Raw genomic sequence first — 23,793 nt, 5'->3', positions numbered from 1 at the left:
AGGCTCCTTGTGTTTGTGTACATGCACCTAAGATAACTGGTCAGACCTGCTGGAAAATCACAGTGAGGTGCAGAGGGACTGGAAGGCTGAAACCCTGGTTGGGAGGGAGAGAGATGCAGGTCTCTGCCTAAGCAAGGTGATGGCTGGGAGCCTGAAACCTAAGGTTGGTGCCCTCAAGAAGGAGCAGAAGTGTGGGCGTGGTCAAAGCTGCAGTTAACCCTGAAACTATGACAATTGGAAGTTCAGGAGTGTTTTAAGGTGTGTGGCTACATTCCTAGCTTTGATGATGTGCAGTAATCAAACCTTGAGGTTACTAATGTATGGATTACAGTGGCCAGGTCTGTGGCTGTAGGATGAGTGTGAAGGGGCAGTCTGTTCCTTAAAGACAGTAGTGCCTAGTGGTCTGCCAATATAAGGTCCAATACAAGGTCTAATATAAGGACCTAAGGGGATATGTATAGAGGGGAAGTGATCCTGGGACTGAATGATGCTTGGTAGGAAATTCCATCACTATATTTTCAAGGTTCAAGGACCAGGAGCCATGCACAGAGGGTGGGGTAAGGTTCCCGATTCATCCAACCAATCAGGAATGAGCTGGAGAATGGGGGACTAGCATATATGCTCCCTGCTCTGTCATAACAAGGCAGACACACAGGAGAAGATGAGGCTGCTGAACCCTTGAGCACTAACTAGGGAAAAGGACCAGCTGAGGGAGCAGCCGGCTAAGGGCCTACAGTGGGCTAAATTACAGCCGTGCTCCTGGAGCAGAACTGGGGATACCTAGTTTAAGGAGAGAGGAAACAACTGCTTGAATTACCCAACCCCAGGAGGAGGGATGTGGGCATCTGCCATAAGTAGAGATACAGAGACTGAGACGTAACCTTCTGGGGACTATGAGCAGAGTTCAGAGGGTGGGCCTCAGAGATATCCCAAAAGCCAAAAGAAGCTTTTGTTTATTTGGGATTTTCATTATGGACTATTTTGCCCTAGGTTTTGTGTTATCCCCATTCTGACTCTCGCCTTGGATTTAAACAGTTCATACTTGTTCATGTGTTCTTTAGGCATTTCAGCTGCCACCTCAGCTAAGGGTCCACTGAGCTGCGGCCTCAGCTCTACCATGTATTGGTCAGTAGAGATGTTGTACCCAAGGCAGGCCCTTTTGAAGTTTTCTAGGAAGGCCCCAGTATCATCGCCTGCCTTGTAGGTGGGGAACTTTCTGGGGTGGGGAGTGGTACCTGGAGAAGGATTGCTAGGGTTTGTTGGTATATTCTGCTGAGCCTTTACCTTCTCCATCTCCAGTGCATGCTTCCTCTCTTTTTCCCTCTCCTCCTCCTTCAGCCGCATGAGTTCTATCTGTCTTTCATGTTCCCTTTGTTTTTCCTCAGCCTGAAATTTGGCTAATTCCAGCGTTTGTCAAGTCGTGGATTTTGTCATCTTAACCTCTCTGTTTTTAACTAACTTTACACCCGAGGTTTAGAAATAAACAAACAAAACTTGGCTGTAAAATTTTGCTGTGCTGGAATAGAATACCTATTCTCTGATAGTGATTGTCAGCCTACAGAAAAAGACAATTCCCTTTGTCTCTGCTCTGGCCCCAAATCAAAGCAAAAAACCTCCAACTACTTGGAAACCTGCTTACCAGCAGCCTAAAGGAAAAAAAAACGTCCTTTTCAAACTTGTGCTTCTTGTAAAAAAATCAAAATCCTAAAAAAAAAAAGCCCCTGCCACTTTTGTCTCCAGCAAATGGGTAGAACATCCCCCCTATTTACTTTTAGGGGAAAAAAAAACTTCTGGTTTACCAAGACTGTGAATTTCCCTGCAGGAGGTTAAGTACCCTGCCTCCAGGCAAAGAAAACCTGCAATTCACAAAGATAATCCCCTTTTTTCTCTCCTCTGGCCCCAAAGCAGAGAAAAAACAAGCTGCTTTCAGTTTCAGCTGCTTTCTGGACCTCCTTTCCAGCAGTCCCAAAGAAAAAAAAAATCCTTTTTAAAATCTGTATTTCTGGTTCAAAAAATCTCAAATTGATCTCAAAATGATTTCAAGTTAATCCCACCACTCTGCCACCATGTCAAGGTTCCTCCCCCCCTCTGAACTCTAGGGTACAGATGTGGGGACCGGCATGAAAACCTCCTAACCTTACTTTTACCAGCTTAGGTTAAAACTTCCCCAAGGTACAAATTAATTTTATCCTTTGTCCTTGGAATATCCACTGCCACCACCAAACTCTAACTGGGTTTACTGGGAAACGTAGTTTGGACACGTCTTTCCCCCCAAAATCCTCCCAACTCTTGCACCCCACTTTCTGGGAAAGGTTTGGTAAAAATCCTCACCAATTTGCATAGGTGACCACAGACCCAAACCCTTGGATCTGAGAACAATGAAAAAGCTTTCAGTTTTCTTACAAGAAGACTTTGAATAGAAATAGAAATAAATAGAAGTAAAGAAATCACCTCTATAAAATCAAGATGGTAGATACCTTACAGGGTAATTAGATTCAGAACATAGATAATCCCTCTAGGCAAAACCTTAAGTTACAAAAAAGACACACGGACAGAAATAGTCATTCTATTCAGCACAATTCTTTTCTCAGCCATTTAAAGAAATCATAATCTAACACATACCTAACTAGATTACTTACTAAAGTTCTCAGACTCCATTCCTGGTCTATCCCCAGCAAAAGCAGCATACCGACAGACACAGACACAGACCCTTTGTTTCTCTCCCTCCTCCCAGCTTTTGAAAGTATCTTGTCTCCTCATTGGTCATTTTGGTCAGGTGCCAGCGAGGTTACCTTTAGCTTCTTAACCCTTTACAGGTGAGAGGATTTTTCCTCTGGCCAGGAGGGATTTTAAAGGGGTTTACCCTTCCCTTTATATTTATGACACTCCACGTAACCCTTCTCTCTCTAGAGATAAGGGTCACAGTCTACTGAGCCATTTTCACCATAAGCCAGCAAGGGAGGTGAGGAGAAGCTATCCTCCCTTGCACAGTCTCTGTTGTCTCCCAGTCTCAGTGATTAATTGGGGAGGGGGGGAGGGCAAAGGGGGGAGCCCAGGCCCACCCTCTACTCCAGGCTCCAGCCCAGGGACCCTAATAGTATCAGCTATGGTAGCTGAACTTTTAGAAACATGACATGTACAATTCCCTGGGCTACTTCCCCACAGCAGCCCCCACTTCCTCAAGCTCCACTTCACCCTTACCTTAGGGCCTCCTTCCTTGTGCCTGATATGGTGTGTACTGCTCAGTCTCTCCAACAGCACAACTTCCTCTCACAGCTCCTGACATCCACCCCCACCTGACTAACTGGGAGGCTTTTAACTAGTTTCAGCCAGTACCTGATTGGCTTCAGGTGTCTCAATCAACCTAGCATTCTCCCTGCCTTCTGGAAGTTCTTAATTGGCCCCAGGTGTCTTAACTGACCTGGAGCAGCTGCTATTTAACTTATCCTGGTACCAGGGATTTGTTTAGCCTGGAGCTAATATATCTATCTCCCACTACTTTTCTATAGCCATCTGGCCTTGCCCCGTCACACAGTCAACATGATTTTATGGAAAATAGGTCTTGTCAAACAAAATTAATTTCATTCTTTGATTAGGCATTTAAGAAAATAAATCAGATTAAAAGTTCCTAGACTCTGTTTGCCAGAAACTGGGAATGGATGAAAGGGGTTGGATCCCTTGATGATTGCCTGTTCTATTCATTCCTTCTGCGGCTCTGGCATTGGCCACTGTCGGAAGACAGGATACTGGGCTAGATGGACCTTTGGTCTGACCCAGTATGGCCGCTCTTATGTTCTTATGTTTGATGAAGGTAGTTTTGAATATGTAATATGCTTAGACTTTTTTTTTAAATTAGTACCACATGACATTATGATTTAAAATTAGCACTATGCAATATCAATAAAGCACATAGAAAATGGATTAAAAGTGGTTGGCAGATCTAAAAAAATAGCCATCATGGGGAAACATGATCGAATACGGGTGTTTGTAGTGGGATTCTGCAGGGATCAGTTCTAGGCCAGAACTACGCAACATTTTGAACATTAGCATAAATTCATAGCATAAACTATTCAACATTAGCATAAATGCTATTCAACATTTTCCTCAATGATCTGGAAGTAAATATAAAATCACTGTTGATAAAAATTGCAGATGAAACAAAGATTGGCAGAATGGTAAATAATGATGAGGACAGGGCAGTCATACAGAGCAGCCAGGATCAATTGGTAGCTGAATCTGTTCAAGCAAAGTGTGTTTTAATGAAGCCATATGCATAGTTATCCACGTAGGGAATAGGAATGCAGCCCATAGCTACAGAATGGAGAACAGTGTCCTGGAGAGCAGTGACTCTGAAAAGGATTTAGGGGTCAACATGAGCTCCCAGTGTGATACAATGTTTTTTGGATGTATAGACAGGGGAGTAGTGTTGTGTATATATACAGGAATAGTATATACAGAGGGAGTAGTTTTTACACACACACACACACACACAAACACACACACGGTCAGACTAGATGATCTAAAGGTCTCTTCTGGCCTATGGATCTATGGGAACCATGAACTGGACAGTAAATACCCTTTACAGTAGGGAATATTATTGAAGAAACCAATTCTTCAAACATTCTTTAATCCTAACATCATCACCACAGTCCTGACTGGTTTCATTTTTAGCCAGCTGCCCTTCATCCAGGTGCTAATATCATCCATGTGTTAGGAAAGCTGGGAGATAAAACAGAAATATAGAGCTGGGAGCATCTGCATACTATTGGCTCATCAGGTCACATTGGCACAGATCCTCAAATGTATTTAGGCATCTATTTCCATTCACGTCAATGAAAGGTACATGTGTAAGTAACTTTTGAACATCTGGGCTCCTGTACCAGCAGCTTCATGTATATGTTGAATAGGGTTCTGGAGTTGGAGGAACAGTTGTCTGTGAAACCCTCCTGGGTAACGCTTGTATTTTACAGACTGTGTTTAATTTGACATGTCTCTGTGTCTCGAGTATTTGCGTGTTGTTGCAATTTCCCCTGATTTTATGAATTTCCAGATTAACTAAGGTTTGGAATGGTTTCTGAGCACTTCAGAATATTGGGATTTTGCTGCATTTATGCATCTGATAGTTTAACATTATTATTATTATTACTGTGCATGATTGCACACTGCTTTTTAACACAGTGCTTATATATTTAAACATTTCCTCTCCATCTTTTAGAAACACTTGAGGAGAATAGCAGAGTCTGCACTAATTTTTTCACCAATTTCAGCCAAATACAGGTTGGTTGTATTAAAATATGTAAATGGCTCCTTGAACTCCTTTCCTTCTCCTTTCCACTGAAAATAACTGCTTTCACTTTGAACCAGCCAAGCTGATGTCTATTCTATTCTATTCTATTCTATTCTATTCTAATTTTGCATTCTTATGTAGAATTTTTCATTAATTTCTGTGTGTTTACATTCAAACAAAATAATGATCTGGGAGTGATTTCTTGGGTAAAATTCTGCCCTATTTAAGTCAATAGCAAAGCTCCCATTTATTTCAATGGGGCAGGATTTCATCTATTACTGTCAATGTTGTAACCTATCCATTAAAAATAAATCATTGTTTACTGGTTCCTTTTACAAAATCTAGTATTGAAATTCTTGACGTTGTAAATTAGTTCACAGGAAGAGTGTTAATTAGCAGAGAATGTTTCTCGGAATCTTTAAGGCTAAATCAATTCAATGATAGGGCTAACTAAGGTATTCATAGAGAACATTGTGCCTACTTACCTTCCTGAATCAGGAAGAGTCTTGGGTGTCAAAATGACTTTCTGTGAAGGTAACTGAAAATGTACTGTTGAACCTAACAGACCACCAATTAATCCTGTTTGCTGGAATATTCATAGAAAGTTTCAGAGTAACAGCCGTGTTAGTCTGTATTCGTAAAAAGAAAAAAGAAAAGGAGTACTTGTGGCACCTTAGAGACTAACCAGTTTATTTGAGCATGAGCTTTCGTGAGCTACAGCTCACTTCATCGGATGCATAGCTATGCATCCGATGAAGTGAGCTGTAGCTCACGAAAGCTCATGCTCAAATAAACTGGTTAGTCTCTAAGGTGCCACAAGTACTCCTTTTCTTTTTTCTTCATAGAAAGTGTGCACATGAGGGAAAAATGCAGTCACAATGAACTCATGTACAATCCTACATGTCTGGTAATTATCCTCATACATCGTTATTCCATTTGTCTGCAATGGACTGTTGGTTGACCATGCCTATCAGCATTTACTGTGACAGTCCAAAGGTGAGGAGTTTGGCACTGAATAGTTCCCCCCATATAACTGCATCACACGCCAATGGTTTGCTTCTCTATTGGCAGAAACAACTTGCCATTTGGAAATTGAATTTGGTCCTGGAACCATAGATGGAGCCGGCATCTGAGCCAGTGGTTTCTGTATCAATGTGTTTGCTTTTAATTACAGTGGCTTTTCTTGTGGCAATCAGTTCTACCAGAAGGCTCAATAAATGGAAAGCCTTATCAGTTAAAAAAATAAAGCAAACCTCTACTTTTTTTTCACCAATGTAGATCATAGAATCATAGAATATTAGGGTTGGAAGGGACCTCAGAAGGTCATCTAGTCCAACCCCCTGTTCAGAGCAGGACCAACACCAACTAAATCATCCCAGCCAAGGCTTTGTCAAGCCAGGGCTTAAAAACCTCTGAGGATGGAGATTCCACAACCTCCCTAGTTAACGCATTCCAGTGCTTCACCACCCTCCTAGTGAAATAGTGTTTCCGAATATCCAACCTAGACCTCCCCCACTGCAACTTGAGACCATTGCTCCTTGTTCTGTCATTTGCCATCACTGAGAACAGCTGAGCTCCATCCTTTTTGGAACCCCCCCTTCAGGTAATTAAAGGCTGCTATCAAACTCCCCCTCACTCTAGACGCCTCCTCCTCTTGAGATGCCGTATTTAGTTGCTTCGCCTTGCAGCCAGCTGTATCCCTTTGATTCTTTCATGCTCTCTCCAACTCCTTATTCTTTGGGTTTAGACTGCTTGTTCATTCCCAGTACTCTTCTATACTCAAGGATTCACTGTATAAAAATAAGCAACTCTCTTCTTACTTGCCAATTTGTCTTAAGAGAATATGGAAGACATGAGTCTAGATTTCAGCCATTCTTTGGACTTACCTTATTAATTCTTGGGTTTGAAAGTACTGGAAATTGTCTATGGGGCTTATGACAGTCACTGAGGTTATTTAGGGAGAACTATTCAGTGTCACAACTTAGTTCTCAGCAGCAAGCTGCCTCTCTGAGTGTAGTAGGGAATGGTCAACCCAATTGTCAGTTCCAGCTAAAGAATTCATAGTCGTAAGAGGATAGATTTACAGGCAAGAACATGTTGTTCAAAGTTTGCAGTATTTACCCAGCTCCAGCGAAGTGACAAGAAAACTATTCCTGACTCTGACACACACTTTTTTTATATGACCACAGTCAAGTCTCTTCTGCTGTCTGTGCCTCAGTTTACACCTCTGTAAAATGAGGATACAATTTCTTACTCACCTTTATAAAACACTATGACACCTACTGCTGGAAGAGCACTATTCTTTAAAGTGCAAATTACACTTAAACGTCTGAAAACCAGGAAATAGTTAAGGTACACAGAAGCACCATCGACATCGTATATGGATTTTAGAGCACTAGGCATTTTTAATGCACCTAAGCATTGCCTGGATGTTTATATTTAACAAACAGAGTTATCTGGGATCCACCAGTGCCATGCGGTTTCTCCATACTGCAATTGTGATGCAAAGAGCAATAGACACAATAAATGGCAATGAGGCTGGGCTCCTAACCCAGGAACAGAGAGCAACAGAGAATGACTGGAGAGGCCTAGTGAAAGTAGAAGTTAAAGGAAACTGGACCCACTCAGCATGAAACTGCTCAGTCGGGGAAAAACGATTAAAAATGCCTGGCTGTTTTGGGAAAATGCAATTGTTTGCAGACTCATTAAAAGATCAGTCCCCTGTATTGAAAGACTGGAAGTGTATATAATGGTTCGCATGATGAGATAAAGGTGCTGGTTGTACAGAGTTTCATGGGGGCTTACATTTATAACCTGCTGCATACCCAAAGAGCTCATATTAAACCCACAGACAAAACACCTGCTGCATGGAGATGTGTGAATCATGGTCAACCCAATAGTCAGTTCCAGCTAAAGAATTAACTGCTGTAAAAGGATAGATTTACAGGCAAGAACATGTTGTTCACAATTTACAGTATTTACACAGCTTCAGTGAAGTGACAAGAAAACTATTCCTGACTCTGACACACACTTTTTATATGACCACAGACAAGTCTCTTCTGCTGTCTTTGCCTCAGTTTACACCGCTATAAAACAGTATGACTCCTACTGCTGGAAGAGCACCATTCACTGATCAAAAACTTTATGAATGCAGACAGTGTCTCATACCATTCCATTCCATACCATACAGTTAAGGTACAAAGAAGCAGCATCAACATCATATATGGATTTTAGAGCACTTGGAAAAAACACCTTTTAAAAAAAGTGAGCTTCTCACAACCCTTAACTATTTTGGAACTAGTGTGCCTCCATAATAGGAGTGTATGGTGATAATGTTTTAATATTATCTAGTAAAAATCCCCAAAGTATTGTTCTTCTGTTGCTTATCATTTAGGACAATTTCTAGTTGATAAAATCAGATTACATTTTATAATGACATCGTTTGGATAAAGCAATGTGCTGACACTTCGATGTGTTTCTTTTTTTCAGGATCTGTCAAGATGGGAGGGAGTAAGTCTGCATGGATTTTTCAGCAGTTTAACTCAGGGAAGATCAACAGGATATACAATTTTTTTTCATCTTTTTTTAATCTTTACAGTATCCTGTCCACATAAATGTCTGTAGCAGCTTAGGTTTGATACAGCCTAGAATCTGATCCCATTAACAGAGTCACATATTCCTTAATCCAACACATCCCATTGAATGAAGCTGAACATTGGGTTTTAAAATCAATAACTGTGAATGTTGTTTGTAGGACGAAGAGTCAGTTTTTAAAGGCATTTAGATACCTAACTCCCATTAAAACCAATGGGAGATAGGCAGTTTAATATCTTTAAACATCTAGCCGTAACTGCAGGTGAATCACAGGGACATATCAAGCTATGGATATTAATGCAGAAAATCATACAATTTAATGAAGAAATGCTGTAAAGATTAACAATTCACAGTGTGTTATAATGGTTGATTGGGCTGGAACTTATTTCTCAGGACATATGGATTGTAATAAAAATCAGTTACATTTTATCGGTATGCAGTTTAGATAAAACAATGTGCAGGTATTTAAAGAGCTGTTTTTCTTTTCCAGAATCTCTCAAGGAATTAATGAGTAAGTCTTCCTGGAAATTTCAACAGGTTCACTCTCTCTCTCCTTCTCTCTCACTCACACACACAGAAGATGGGCAGTGCAAATGTTAACTGTATTTTCTGGAATACTTACATCCTGCCCTCTGAAATGGGTAAAGAAGTGGTTCGGGACTATTTAGAAAAGCTGGATGAGCACAAGTCCATGGGGCTGGATGTGCTGCATCTGAGTGCTAAAGGAGTTGGCGGATGTGATTGCAGAGCCATTGGCCATTATCTTTGAAAACTCATGGCGATCGGGGAGGTCCCAGACGACTGGAAAAAGGCTAATGTAGTGCCCATTTTTAAAAAAGGGAAGAAGGAGGATCCGGAGAACTACAGGCCAATCAGCCTCACCTCAGTCCCTGGAAAAATCATGGAGCAGGTCCTCAAGGAATCAATTCTGAATTATTTAGTTGGGGATTGGTCCTGCTTTGAGCAGTGGGTTGGACTAGATGACCTCCTGAGGTCCCTTCCAACCCTAATATTCTATGATTCTATGAAGCACTTAGAGGAGAAGAAAGTGTTCAGGAACAGTCAGCATGGATTCACCAAGGGTAAGTCATGCCTGACTAATCTAATTGCCTTCTATGGTGAGATAACTGGCTCTGTGGATGAAGGAAAAGCAGTGGACGTGTTGTTCCTTGACCTTAGCAAAGCTTTTGACATGGTCTCCCACAGTATTCTTGCCAGCAAGTTAAAGAAGTATGGGCTGGATGAATGGACTATAAAGTGGATAAAAAGTTGGCTAGATTGTCGGGCTCAATGGGTAGTGATCAATGGCTCCATGTCTAGTTGGCAGCCGGTATCAAGCGGAGTGCCCCAAGGGTCGGTCCTCAGGCCAATTTTGTTCAATATCTTCATTAATGATCTGGAGGATGGCGTGGATTGCACCCTCAGCGAGTTTGCAGATGACACTAAACTGGGAGGAGAGGTAGATACGCTGGAGGGTAGGGATATGATACAGAGGGCCCTAGACAAATTAGAGGATTGGGTCAAAAGAAATCTGATGAGGTTCAACAAGGACAGGTGCAGAGTCCTGCACTTAGGATGGAAGAATCCAATGCACCGCTACAGACTAGGGACCGAATGGCTAGGCAGCAGTTCTGCAGAAAAGGATCTAGGGGTTACAGTGGACAAGAAGCTGGATATGAGTCAACAGTGTGCCCTTGTTGCCAAGAAGGCCAATGGAATTTTGGGATGTATAAGTAGGGGCATTGCCAGCAGATCGAGGGACGTGATCATTCCCCTCTGTTCGACATGGGTGAGGCCTCATCTGGAGTACTGTGTCCAGTTTTGGGCCCCACACTACAAGAAGGATGTGGAAAAATTGGAAAGAGTCCAGCGGAGGGGAACAAAAATGATTAGGGGACTGGAACACATGACTTATGAGGAGAGGCTGAGGGAACTGGGATTGTTATTCTGCGGAAGAGAAGAATGAGGGGGGATTTGATAGCTGCTTTCAACTATCTGAAAGGGGGTTCCAAAGAGGATGGATCAGTGGTAGCAGTGGTAGCAGATGACAGAACAAGGAGTAATGGTCTCAAGTTGCAGTGGGGGAGATTTAGGTTGGATATTAGGAAAAACTTTTTCACTAGGAGGGTGGTGAAACACTGGAATGCGTTACCTAGGGAGGTGGTGGAATCTCCTTCCTTCGAAGTTTTTAAGGTCAAGTGTGACAAAGCCCTGGCTGGGATGATTTAGTTGTGGATTGGTCCTGCTTTGAGCAGGGGGTTGGACTAGATGACCTCCTGAGGTCCCTTCCAACCCTGATATTCTATGATTCTATGATTTTAAAAACCTTATTTACTTTACATAGAACAATAGTTTAGTTATATATTATAGACTTATAGAAAGAGACCTTCTAAAAACATTAAAATGTATTACTGGCACGCGAAACCTTAAATTAGAGTGAATAAATGAAGACTCGGCACACCACTTCTGAAAGGTTGCCGACCCCTGCTATAGAGGATTAACAATAATGAGTCATGTGGGATTTCATCTCACCTGTGCTACCCCAAAAAATAATCTATTACTCAGAATTTTTTTTAGTGAAACATGCACTGATTAATGAGTGAATTGTTTCACAAGCTGAAATTAATCTGAAGGATTTATTAACTTAGTGGAGAGATTGCATACTGATTTTTTCTTAGATTAGTAAATGAAAATTTTGCTGGTAAGAAAAAAAGAAATACTCCATAATCTGCTGAATGTTTCTGTTCCTGCCTATCAGCAAGTGTTCTCGGAATTTAATTAATATTTGGTCAGGTTTTACCCCCTATCGGTTGGGTAACAGTGCACACCTCGGAGTGGTGGAAGTCTGCATCGTGTCGAAAACTGGTTGTGGTTTTGTGTCCTCCACAGTGGGGTTTTGGTATCCCTGTGGCAGTGAGAAAGTGGGTGGTTCAGGGTTACTGTAGATCTGAGGTGGATTTTACACTTGTATTTCATGGTGGGAGATTCTGCATTTCCAGTGAGGGGAGCTGGATCAGACCATGAATCAAGGGGTAAGGTAGAATGAGAGGGTTATGCAATGGGGGCTGAGGGATGCATGTGCAGCAATTTTTCACCTTGGGAACTGCATCTCAGTTCAAACCAATTTCTGTCAGAAAAGTGTATGGATGATTTGGTGATTTTTCTTTCAGACCGTGCCCAAGAAGTGGAGGGTAACTTTCCATTGCTTTCTGAACATTGACAGCCAAACAGAATAACACTGTAGGAGTGATCCTGTGTAGTTACTTTCAAATGTCACTACTCAACATGCAGCAAGAGCCATTTGTTTTCTGCTGGGTTTTCCTTCCATCCTGATTAGTTCACCCATAGTAAATTAGGAAAGTGTATGGCCTCCGAGGTAATTATCCTGGCTGCACAGGTAGCTCTTACCACCAATGGTATAAGGGCTTTGTTGAGAGCAAGACTATGCATTGAAGGAATGGCAGAGCTCACCTGTACTCCAGCCCTATAGGGCTTCTCACCATTTCGTGTAGGTTAGGGCAGCAATGGTTCTGAGCTAATACTGTGTAGGGTTTGCCACATCACATTTGATAAACCCTGTCTTGTGTTGGGTCTCAGGTAGAGGTGGTTCCAAATGGCATTTTTTCCATAGAAAATTTCACCTCTATAGACTACATCTTTTATGAACCATGGTCACCCCTCTTGGTAAGCGGAGCCTGTGTATCATGGTCTCACTGGCCATGGTGCATCTTGGTATATATAGTCCAGTTGGGGAACCTGGACCATATAAGAAAATGGGGACATGAGGTAACCGAATCACAACTCCCACCAATTTTCCTCCAAAATATTTCTCTTTTCAGTTAAAACTAAATATTTTTTGTTTGTTTGTTTTATGACAAATCAATGTTTTCTGTATTAAGCAGATACTCTTTGCAAAAAAAAAAATCATTTTGTTGGAAACCCAGTCTTCCACTGAAAACCAGTTTCAAGAGAGAATTTTTAATCAACACTAATTTCAGTCTCTGGTTTCTAACTGATGCTTCCAAAATGTGTTGGATTTCAGGAAACTGGGATGTGCATCCACCATCTATTTTGCTCCTTTCAGAACCTCCCAAGGACAGAGATTTTATTCTGTAGCATACATTTGAAAATACCAATGTGTAAAAAATGTTTTTCTTTTTTAGAAATGTCTGGGATATTTGTCAGTAAGTCTGCTTTGATGTCATACCGTTTTCTCTCACAGATGATTTTAGCATTATGTCTTCCTTTTCCTGGGATAGTCTTCTTGGTCCTGCAGAGGAGAGACAGTCCCATCCCTGAGGTGCTATCATCCTGGCAGAAGAGAATTAGATGTACTGGATAGAAGACAATGTGTTGCACTTCCCCACCAGGTTGGCAACCTAGGGCTTGTCTGGATGAACAGTTATTGCATGGCAAGCTGGGGTGTAAATTGATAATGCATTAGCTGTCCATGTGGACCCTGCTGGCACACACCAATGATTCCCTAATGTGCTTTGATGTGCTCTGCAGCAGGGTGTACACGGACATTTAATACATGGCTGGCTATTGCACTGTGGATTTACATCCCAGCTTGCTGTACACTAACTGTTCACCTAGACAGAACAACCAGTACATGACTGAGCATGGGTCCTTCCTTCCTTCCCCCTGCATTGCATCCCCAGAGACGGCCAGGTGCATGAGTTAGCCCTTTCTTCTCCCACGGTCCTTTGGTTCTCCAAGACCTGCAAGTGTCACAAATGGGAGGGCAGTTCAGGGGTCACATTATAATGGGTTTCTATAAACCCCACCCTTCCCTGTGATATTTCATGTTTGAGGGTGGTGTGGGGGGCATTAGTGGAAGTAGGGGACAGTTTGTGGAGGTGGAGATGGCTTAGGGGGAAGGCCAAGGAGGGTAAGAGGGGATTCTCAACCAGTGAACTGTTGGAGGTTTACCAGATAAGGCAACTGTGAAGCCAAATTACTAATGACACCTCCTGGTGTGGAGGGCTATTTGCAACATTTGTGCATGTAGCGCCATACACATCAGCACTGAAACAATTCAGTCACAATAAGTACTTAGCCCTGAAGACTGAAAGACAATTTGTGATGTTACCTAATGCTCCCCACAGTGGATTGAAGCACTTTTGTGTGTGGATGCAAGTTCATTTCAATAAATTTACAAGGAGATAAATGACATTCTGTAGTCAAGCCAAGGCCTAAGATGTTACAGTACCTCAGTTCATGGAGTAGGGCAGGTCAAGAAGATTTTTTGGAACTTGATATTAAGTATTATGTACTTGGGAATGTCTGGAATCTCTAGTAGATGCAGGACGTTATGGTTTCGGTTTGCCCAGGTTTTATTAGAAGTGATGTGTGAATGTACTTAAACATGAGCCTTTTTTATTCTTTTCCAGAAGGAAAGGACAATAAGAAGAGTAAGTTTGAATTGATATTGGGACAGCTACATTTGTAGGAGAACTATGTGCCTTCAATATAACAATAAAATTTTACTCTGGTTAGCTTGCTCTATTTTGGAAGTGGATTAAACTAAACTGGAAAAGGTCATTTTTCTGGAAAAAGAGTGTCCAGAGGGGGAGTTACCCCAGAATAGCTATAGAGCTTTAAATGCATACCTTATGTTATTCCGAGATAACTTCCTCATGTAGGCAAGCCCTTATCTGGAAAGGTTTGGCCACAAAGTTTGGTAGCAAGCCATTCTGCAGACAGGGCATGTGCAAGTTCTCCTTTGATTTAGTTTCTGCTGGTTTTATTCACTTCTTTAGTGGAGGAGCTTGTAGAACATAAGGCTGCTGTGTGTTGAGCAGACCCAGGTTCTGCATGAGGAGTCCATTACTGGTGGATTGTTAATATGTTCCTTAGGGAGAGAAAGAGGCCTGTGTCTCTCACACAGACCACTCTTTCTAGGCCTCTGCTTAACAACCCTTCTCTTTACATTTACAGGATTATTAATTTGTACCTACACACGGATTCACAGAGCGATTTAGGGGTTGTGACACTGAGCATCACATCTAACTTTTAGGCACCTACAAACTCACTGGGATAACAATGGGATCCCCATAAACCTCAGTTAGGCACCTAAGCTCCCTGCACAATGCTTGGGGAGAGATAGGCACCTTAAAATAGGATCCACAGAAACCAGCATGATAGGCAGGGAGTTGCCTAAGCCATACAATGGGGGATGCCAACGAGAGGGATGTGTGCTAAACCCCACTCCTCTCACAAACACAGGCATCTAAGTCCAGGATTCAGGGAGGTGTCAAAGTCTGTTTGCAATCTGCAGCCAGCTCTAGCTCTGCTCTACACTACAGACTGACATCAGTATCACTATGTTGCACAGTGGTGCAAATAATCCAGACCCCTGAGCCACATAGTTAAACTGACTTAACCGCCCCCTGTGCACAGCAGTATGTTGAGGGGAGGGCTTCTGCTGCTGACACAGCTACTGCCTCTCATGCTATGTCTACCCTGCCACTTACATCGGTATAACTGATGTCACTCAAGGGTGTTGGTGTCTCACCAACATAGCTACCACCGCTCATTGGGGGAGGATTAATTATGTCAATGGGAGAGCTCTCTCCTGTTGGCATAGAGCGGCTACATTTGAGATCTTACAGCAGCTGTGTTGGTATACCCGAGCAGCTGTAAGATCTCTATTGTAGTCATAGCCTTAGGGAAGTGGATTAACTATACCCCTGCAAGAGCTCTCTGCCATCAGCCTAGAGCGCCTTTGTTAAAGTGCCAGAGCTGCAGCCTTTTAAGTGTAGGCCTGCCCCTAGGCATGGAAGCTGTTTGTTGCAAGAAACACCTGAGGAGGTGATAATAGCAGCTCCCTTTTAGCCCAGTGGTTAGTGCACTCACCTGGGATGTGAGAGACCAAGGACAGGTCTTCCCTACCCGCCGGATTGGCGGGTAGTGATTGATCTATCGGGGATCGATTTATCGCGTCTCATGGTAATGTGATAAAATCGATCCCCGAACGCACTTCCCATTGACTCTGGAACTCCGGCTCCGGAACACTTACCTCACAGACAGGTAAGCCGACCTAAGATACGCCGACTTCAGCTACGCTATTCGCCTAGCTGAAGTTGCGTATCATAGGTTGACCCCCGCCGCCAGTGTAGACCAGGGCCAAGGTTCAATTCCTGATTCTACCTACTGGGGAGAAAGGATTTGAACGGGGGATTCCTAACTTTCAGATGAATGTTGTAACCACTGTGCTATGGGATAGTTTGACATGGTGCTCTCTCAGTCTCTCCTGGTGCAGCTGTTCTACTTTGGAGAACTAATTAAACAGTCACTGGGCCAGAGAGAGAGAAAAAATAAGATTATTCTGTAACCTGGTGGTTAGGAAAATAGGAGACACAGGGGCCAGTCCCCTTGTGCCACCCAAAGAGGCTACAATAAGAAATGAATCATAGAATCATAGTATAACAGGGTTGGAAGGGACCTCAGGAGGTCATCTAGTCCAACCCCCTGCCATGAACATCATGGAAGAAAAAAATGAACTCTGAATGGATTCATCCTCAATTCATGTTGCCATTGTTGTTTCTTTTTTACTATTTTCTGTCCAAAACTTTCAGGAAATGAACAGAAATCCATTTGCACTTCAGGTCTGCAAGAAATTTCCTCTGAAATCTGTGTCTCAAAACAGGCCTCAGCCACCCATCCACCCCCACCCCCACCCCGAGAGAGAGAGAGAGAGAGAGAGGACTTACTCTTAGAAATATGGGAGCAACATTTTTTTCTCTAATAATCTAACTGGTGCTTCAGAAATGTGTTGGATTACAGGAAACTGGGATGTGCATCCACCCTCTATTTTGCCCCTTCTCAAAATGTAGCATAAATGTGAACAAAAAAATATATACAAATCTCAACATTTGGATTTTTTTTTCTTTTTCAGATTCAACCAAGATTGTTGATAGTAAGTCTGCTTTGATGTCACACCATTTTCACTCACAGATGACTTTATCATTATGTCTTTGTTTTGCTGGGATAGTCTCCTTGGTCCTGGGGAGAGAGACAGTCCCAGCCCTGAGGTGCTTTCGGCCTGAGAGAAAATAATGGGATATACTGTACAGAAGACAATGTGTTGCACTTCTCCATCAGAGCTGTGCCCACCAATGGGTTGGCAACCTAGGACATGTCTAGATGAACAGTTAGTGCATGGGAAGCTGGGGTATGAATCAATAGTGCATTAGCTGTCCTTGTGGATCCTGATGGCACACACTAATAATTCCCTAATGTACTTTGATCTATTCTGCTTTGAAGCAGGAGTAGTTGAATGTGCACTAGGGCAGTGTTTCTCAAACTAGGGCCGCCACTTGTTCAGGGAAAGCCCCTGGTGGGCTGGGCCGGTTTGTTTACCTGCTGCGTCCACAGGTTCAGCCAATCATGGCTCCCACTGACCTCGGTTCGCCGCTCCAGGCCAATGGGGGCTGCAGGAAGCAGCACAGGCCGAGGGATGTGCTGGCCGCCCTTCTTTTTTCAGAAGGAAAGGCCAATAAGAGTTACTCCAGAATAGCTATAGAGCTTTCAATTCATACCGTACACTTTGAGACAATTTTCTCGTGTAGGCAAGCCCTTATTTGGAAAGGTTTGGTCACAAGGTTTGGTAGCAAGCCGCTCTGCAGGTGGGACATCTACAAGTTCTTTGCTTGAGTTCTTGCTGGTTTATTCACTTCTTTAGTGGAGGAGCTTGTGGAACATAAGTCTACTGTGTTTTGGTGAGACCCATGCTCCTCATGGTTGGTGAAATCTTGTGAGGGGTTGTCAAGGTTCCTCCCCCACTCTGAACTCTAGGGTACAGATGTGGGGACCTGCATGAAAAACCTCCTAAGCTTATCTTTACCAGCTTAGATCAAAACTTCCCCAAGGTACAAAATATTCCACCCTTTTGTCCTTGGATTGGCCGCTACCACCACCAAACAAATACTGGTTACTGGGGAAGAGCTGTTTGGACACGTCTTTCCCCCCAAAATACTTCCCAAAAACCTTGCACCCTACTTCCTGGACAAGGTTTGGTAAAAAGCCTCACCAATTTGCCTAGGTGACTACAGACCCAGACCCTTGGATCTTAAGAACAATGAACAATCCTCCCAACACTTGCACCCTCCCTTTCCTGGGAAATGTTGGATAAAAAGCCTCACCAATTTGCATAGGTGACCACAGACCCAAACCCCTGGATCTGAGAACAATGAAAAAGCATTCAGTTTTCTTACAAGAAGACTTTTAATAAAAATAGAATTAGAAATAAGAAATCCCCCCTGTAAAATCAGGATGGTAAATACCTTACAGGGTAATTAGATTCAAAACATAGAGAACCCCTCTAGGCAAAAACCTTAAGTTACAAAAAAGATACACAGACAGAAATAGTTATTCTATTCAGCACAATTCTTTTCTCAGCCATTTAAAGAAATCATAATCTAACACATACCTAGCTAGATTACTTACTAAAAGTTCTAAGGCTTCATTCCTGGTCTATCCCCGGCAAAGACAAAATGTAGACAGACACACAAACCCTTTGTTTCTCTCCCTCCTCCCAGCTTTTGAAAGTATCTTGTCTCCTCATTGGTCATTTTGGTCAGGTGCCAGCGAGGTTACCTTTAGCTTCTTAACCCTTTACAGGTGAGAGGAGATTTCCTCTGGCCAGGAGGGATTTTAAAGGGGTTTACCCTTCCCTTTCTATTTATGACAGGGGTCCACATCCATTGCTGGTGGAGATTGTTAATATGTTCTTAGGGAGGAAAAGTGGCCTTCATCTCTTACACAGGCATCTCTTTCTAGGTTTCTGCTTAACAACCCATCTCTTTACACTTACATGTTTATTAATCTGTATCTATGCCTGGATCCACATAGGGACTTAGGGATTGTGACACTTAGCACCACAACACCTGATTTTAGGCACCTAGAAACTCACTGGAATAACAATAGAATCCCCATAAACTTGAGTTAGGCACCTAAGCTCCCTGCACAATGCTTGGGGAGAGATAGGCACCTTAAAATAGGATCCACAAAAGCCAGCATGATAGGCAGGGAGTCACCTAAGACAGACAATGGGAGATGCCAAAGAGATGGGTGTGTGCTAAACCCCACTGCTCTCACAAAGACAGGCATCTAAATCCAGGTTTCAGCGAGGTGTCAATGTCTGTTTGCAATCTGCAGCCAGCTCTAGCTGTGCTTTACACTACCGACTGGCCTTGGTATTACTATGTCGCTCAGCGGTGTGAATAATCCAGACTCCTGAGCGATGTAGTTAAATTAACTTAATCGTCCCCTGTGCACAGCACTATGTTGAGAGGAGGGCTTCTGCTCCTGACACAGCTAATGCCTCTCACACTATGTCTACACTGCCACTTATGTCAGTATAACTTATGTTGCTTAAGGGTGTTGGTGTCCCCCAACATAGCTCCCACTGCTCATTGGGGGAGGATTAATTATGTTGGTGGGAGAGCTCTCTCCTGTTGGCGAAGAGCAGCTACACTGGAGATCTTACAGCAGCACAGCTGCATTGGTATAGCTGTAAGATCTCTCGCATTGACATAAGCCTTGGAGAGGTGGATTAACTATACCCCTGCGAGAGTTCTTTGCCATCATCCTAGAGCATCTTTATTAAAGCACTAGAGCTGCAGCCTTTTACATGTAGACCTGCCCCAAGGTATGGAAACTATTTGTTGCAAGGAACACCATGGGAAGAGATAGCAGCAGATCTCTTATTACTTTTAGCCCAGTGGTTAGTGCACTCACATGGGATGTGGGAGAACCAGGTTCAATTCCTGATTCGGTCTACTGGGGAGAAAGGATTTGAACTGAGGACTCCTACCTTTCAAATGAGTGTTGTAACCACTGTGCTATGGAATAGTCTGACATGGTGCAGCTGTTCCACTTTGGATAACTAATTAAACAGTCACTGGGCCAGAGAGAGAGAGAAAATAAGACTTATTCTGTAACCTGGTGGTTAGGAAAATGGGAAACCCAGGGGCCAGTCCTCTTGTGCCATACAAAGAGGCTACAATAAGAAATGGACATCATGGCACTAAAAAAGGAACTCTGAATGGATTCCTCCTCAATATATGGTTCCATTGTTGTTTCTTTTTTATTTTTTCTGTCTGTCCAAAACATTCAGCAAGTGAACAGAAATCCATTTTCATTTCGGGTCTGCAAGAAATTCCCTCTGAAATCTGTGTCCCAAAACAGACCCCAGCCACCTTTTATATTCCCCTGGGTGGAAAGCCACACCTCCACCCCCTCCCCAACCCCGAGAGAGAGAGAGAGACTTATGATTTACTCTTAGAAATATGGTAGCAACATTTTTTTCTCTAATAATCTTTTTTTTTTATATTTATCTCATGGGATGTTTTTGAACTCCAGAAATAGGTAACATGTAGGATCTCTACAGCAGTGGTAATGTTCAGCATTTCCTCTATTGCAGTAACAAGGGGGGTTTTACAGTTGGGAGCTGAGTCTCGTTGGGAATTTTTCGAATGGACTTCACGAGGGTGTCAGATTGGAATTTGCCATTAATCTCTTGAATGGTTTCAAGATCAGGCACTTTGAGAGAGTGTATATGTGTGGGCATGGAGCTGAGAACCACTTCTGTTTAGCCAATGAGAAATGTTCTCTCTTTGAACATAATGAAGAAGGTAAGGTTTCCCAGAATCCTATTTGCCCTTCAGTCAGGTCAAATCTCAGTCATATGGAGAGAAGAGAAAGGATCAGGCAAATGGATATTTCAGATGGCAGGTGAAGACATTTGCCATTGCAGCGGAAGGAGGTGCTTTATGGAAGTGCTGAGCTTTTAACAAAGTGACAGCCAAGGGATGTGAGTTTTTATTTTTTCAGCCTCCTTCTGGATCACTTGTTGTGGTGGATGCCAACAAGAAGGACCATCAGGGCCAGACAAGGTCTGCTGCAAAGGAGAAGGAGCCCCGGAAGCTGAACATACTGGGCAGGAAAGCCTACTTGACTGGGTGGCTTCAACTTTGCATAGCAAACCAGCAGGCACTGCTGGGTTGCTATGACAATAACATGGGGGAAGCAACGAACAAGTTCAAGGACAGACTTTCCCATGACAGCCAGTAGGAGTTCTCAACCCTCGTGTACAAGGGCAAGACAGTGGGCTGGGCCTCTCTGCAGGCAGCCCTGGATGCCACGAATTCTGTGGCTAGATCTATGGCCACATCAGTCACCATGCTCAGGAGCTCATAATTGCAGGCATTAGGGTTCCTGCAGGAAGTAAAACAAACCTTCCAGGACCTGCTGTTTGAGGTACGCTTGTTCTTTTCAGAGCAAAATGATGCCAGATTGCATGGCCTAAAAGACTTCAGGGTAACACTAAAGTTCCTGGGCCTGCATTCTCCAGCACAAGCCAGGAGACTGTGTAGGCCACAGCATTACAGGCATTTCTATGCCCAGCTGGCAAGGCTTGATTAGTGGAGAAGGAAGAACAAGGGATTTGGGTGTAGGCCATCTCCACCATCTTCCTCCTCCACAGGACTGTCAGTCATCCCCATATCACTCAGTCTCCTCAAAACACTAATTTTGACAAGTTGATAGAGGACAACCTACCAATTGCTATCCAGGATCCAGTCACCCCTATCTTTTCAAACCACCTTTCACATTTTTCAGAACCTGGAAGTGGATCACTTCTGACTGCTGGGTTTTGAACATAATAAAGTTTGGTTACGCCCTTCAGTTTATTTCTATCCCACTTTCCCACCCACCTTCCCCATCCCTCTTCAGGGACTCATCTCTCTCCTTCAGATGGGAGCCGTAGAAGAGGTTCTGCTGCCGTTAAGGGGAAAAGGGTTCTATTGCTGGTACTTTCTGGTTCCCAAGACCAAGGGAGGTCTCAGACCCATTGTACGCCTGTGTTGGCTTAATCTCTATCTCAGGAAGCTGAAGTTCTGCATGATGTCCTTGGGGTCAATCATTCCATCACTGGATTCAGGGGATTGGTGTGCCAAACTCTACTTAAAAGACACATACTTCCACATCTCAGTTTTCCACAACCACAGAAGGAGTTGATACAGAGAAGAAACCCTCTGGGACTCCACTCAGTATGCCGGGGTGGCCAAACTTACTGACCTGCTGAGCTGCATACAACAATCTTCAGAAGTTCAAGAGCAGGGGCACGCCTGACAGGGCTTGGGGTTTCAGCCCCACTCCTGCTGAAGCCCCGAGCCCTGGCAGGCATGCCCTGCAGGGCTGAACCCCCTTCCCCCCACCCTGCTGAGCAGAAGCCCCTATCCCTAGGTGGAGAATGGGGGGAGGTGTATGGGGGACTCTGAGAGCCATACTTTAACTGTTAAAGAGCCACATGCGGCTCACGAGCTATAGTTTGGCCACCCCTGCAATATGCCCTTCCAGTTTCATTGTGAACCATTGATAACAACTCTCTGGGAACAGTTCTCAAATCAGTTATGCACCCACAATATAGTAGTTCCATCTAGTTTGTATTTTCCTAATTTGTTCATGAGAAGGTCATGTGAGGTAGTATCAAAATCCTTACTAAGGTAATTATATACCACATCTACCACTTCTTCCCTATCCACAAGAATTGCTACCCTGTCAAAGAAAGCTATTAGGTTGGATTAACATGATTTGTTCTTGTCATGTCCGGCTTGACTTACTTATCACCTGTTAACTTCTAGGTACTCAGTGCAATCCATTTAGCTCATGAGCATTTGGTATTTGCCCTAAATGAGAACTATTTTTTTTCTGATAACAGTGTGATTTTGGCTTTCCCCAAAAGACCTAGCAATTTCCATGTACCCTCAAGCAATTGCAACTGTCCTGCAATGATCATAGTCCTGTCAATGGACAAAAATATGATGATAGAACCCATAAACTTTAAGAAAAATATTTTTTCAAGGTTGCTTTATCATGGAAACCTATTGGTCAAATTACCCCAGATTTGGATCTCTAACCAAGCCAGGTCCCACATATGGCACATCAGAATTCAAGGCACTGCAAGTAGCTGGGTAGATTCTAGGAAAGTCGAGCTATAAACAGAAGGCTAGTCTAAACCTTAACTAAGGCAGACCCTACAATCTGCTAGAATAAGTATTACCATTTTGTGTTTTTCTATCCTCTAGGGAAAGCAATTGTTCCTAAAAGAAACCTAAGAAACAAGACTATCTACTTAATATTATTCTGACATTTTAACACTGAAGAAAGAAATATTTCAGATAAATGTTGTTGCAGGCTTTTCCTCTTGACTTTGTTGCACAATGACACTCTATATTTTGTTTGTTTGACTAGGGACAAAAAGAGGGGGAAAAGGTAAGATTGCATTGACTTTTCAACAGTTGCAAGCAAAACTATTGTTATACAACAACAATAACAAAACCTCCCAAATGTTTTTAATCCTGCTTGTACTCAAGACTTTCCCACTCATTAGTAAATGGGGATATATTATTGGTTAGTAGATGTATTTTTTACTAATTTCTGCAAAGTTCCATTAAACAATCCACCAAATCTGGAAAAAATATGCACACATTGAAAATATTTTTTTTTTATTGTGCGGATTCACACAAAATGGAAATGAATAAGTGTTCATTCCTGTTTGAGCAGTTATACTGAGAGGGACAAATTCTACCCTCAGACTTACCTGTGCTTTAATGTAATTGAAGGCAGAGAATCAACAGCAATGAACTACGTGGTTTTCATTTCACCTATACTACCTCCTAACATAGTCTGTTACTCAGAAGTGTTTTCAGTGAAACAGTACAGTGATTAATGAGTGAATTGTTTCACAAGTTGAAGTTAATTTGAAGGGTTTATTAACATTATAGTTGAGAGATTGCACACTCATATTTTTTCTAAGATTAGTAAACGAAAATGTTGCTGGTAAGAAATAAAGAAAGAAATACCCCTACATTTCCTGAATATGATTCTGTTCCTGCCATCAGCTA

At 42.8% G+C, this 23,793-nt stretch overlaps 1 protein-coding gene across 1 annotated transcript in view; it reads left to right on the top strand.

Annotated features, from left to right (window-relative positions):
- The window catches only part of LOC141976360 (butyrophilin subfamily 3 member A1-like), an 85,815-nt gene that overhangs the window by 11,575 nt on the left and 50,447 nt on the right, over window positions 1-23,793 (top strand). The window contains exons 3-6 of the mRNA XM_074937310.1: window positions 5,216-5,277; window positions 8,777-8,797; window positions 16,782-16,802; window positions 23,141-23,161. Coding sequence (XP_074793411.1) covers window positions 8,788-8,797; window positions 16,782-16,802; window positions 23,141-23,161 — 52 coding nt within the window. The 5' untranslated portion in view covers window positions 5,216-5,277; window positions 8,777-8,787. The remainder of the gene's footprint in view (window positions 1-5,215; window positions 5,278-8,776; window positions 8,798-16,781; window positions 16,803-23,140; window positions 23,162-23,793) is intronic.

Source organism: Natator depressus, chromosome 23, assembly GCF_965152275.1.
Source record: "Natator depressus isolate rNatDep1 chromosome 23, rNatDep2.hap1, whole genome shotgun sequence".
In the NCBI taxonomy this organism is placed as follows: Eukaryota; Metazoa; Chordata; order Testudines; family Cheloniidae; genus Natator; species Natator depressus.
This window is presented reverse-complemented; position numbering and strand designations above follow the sequence as displayed.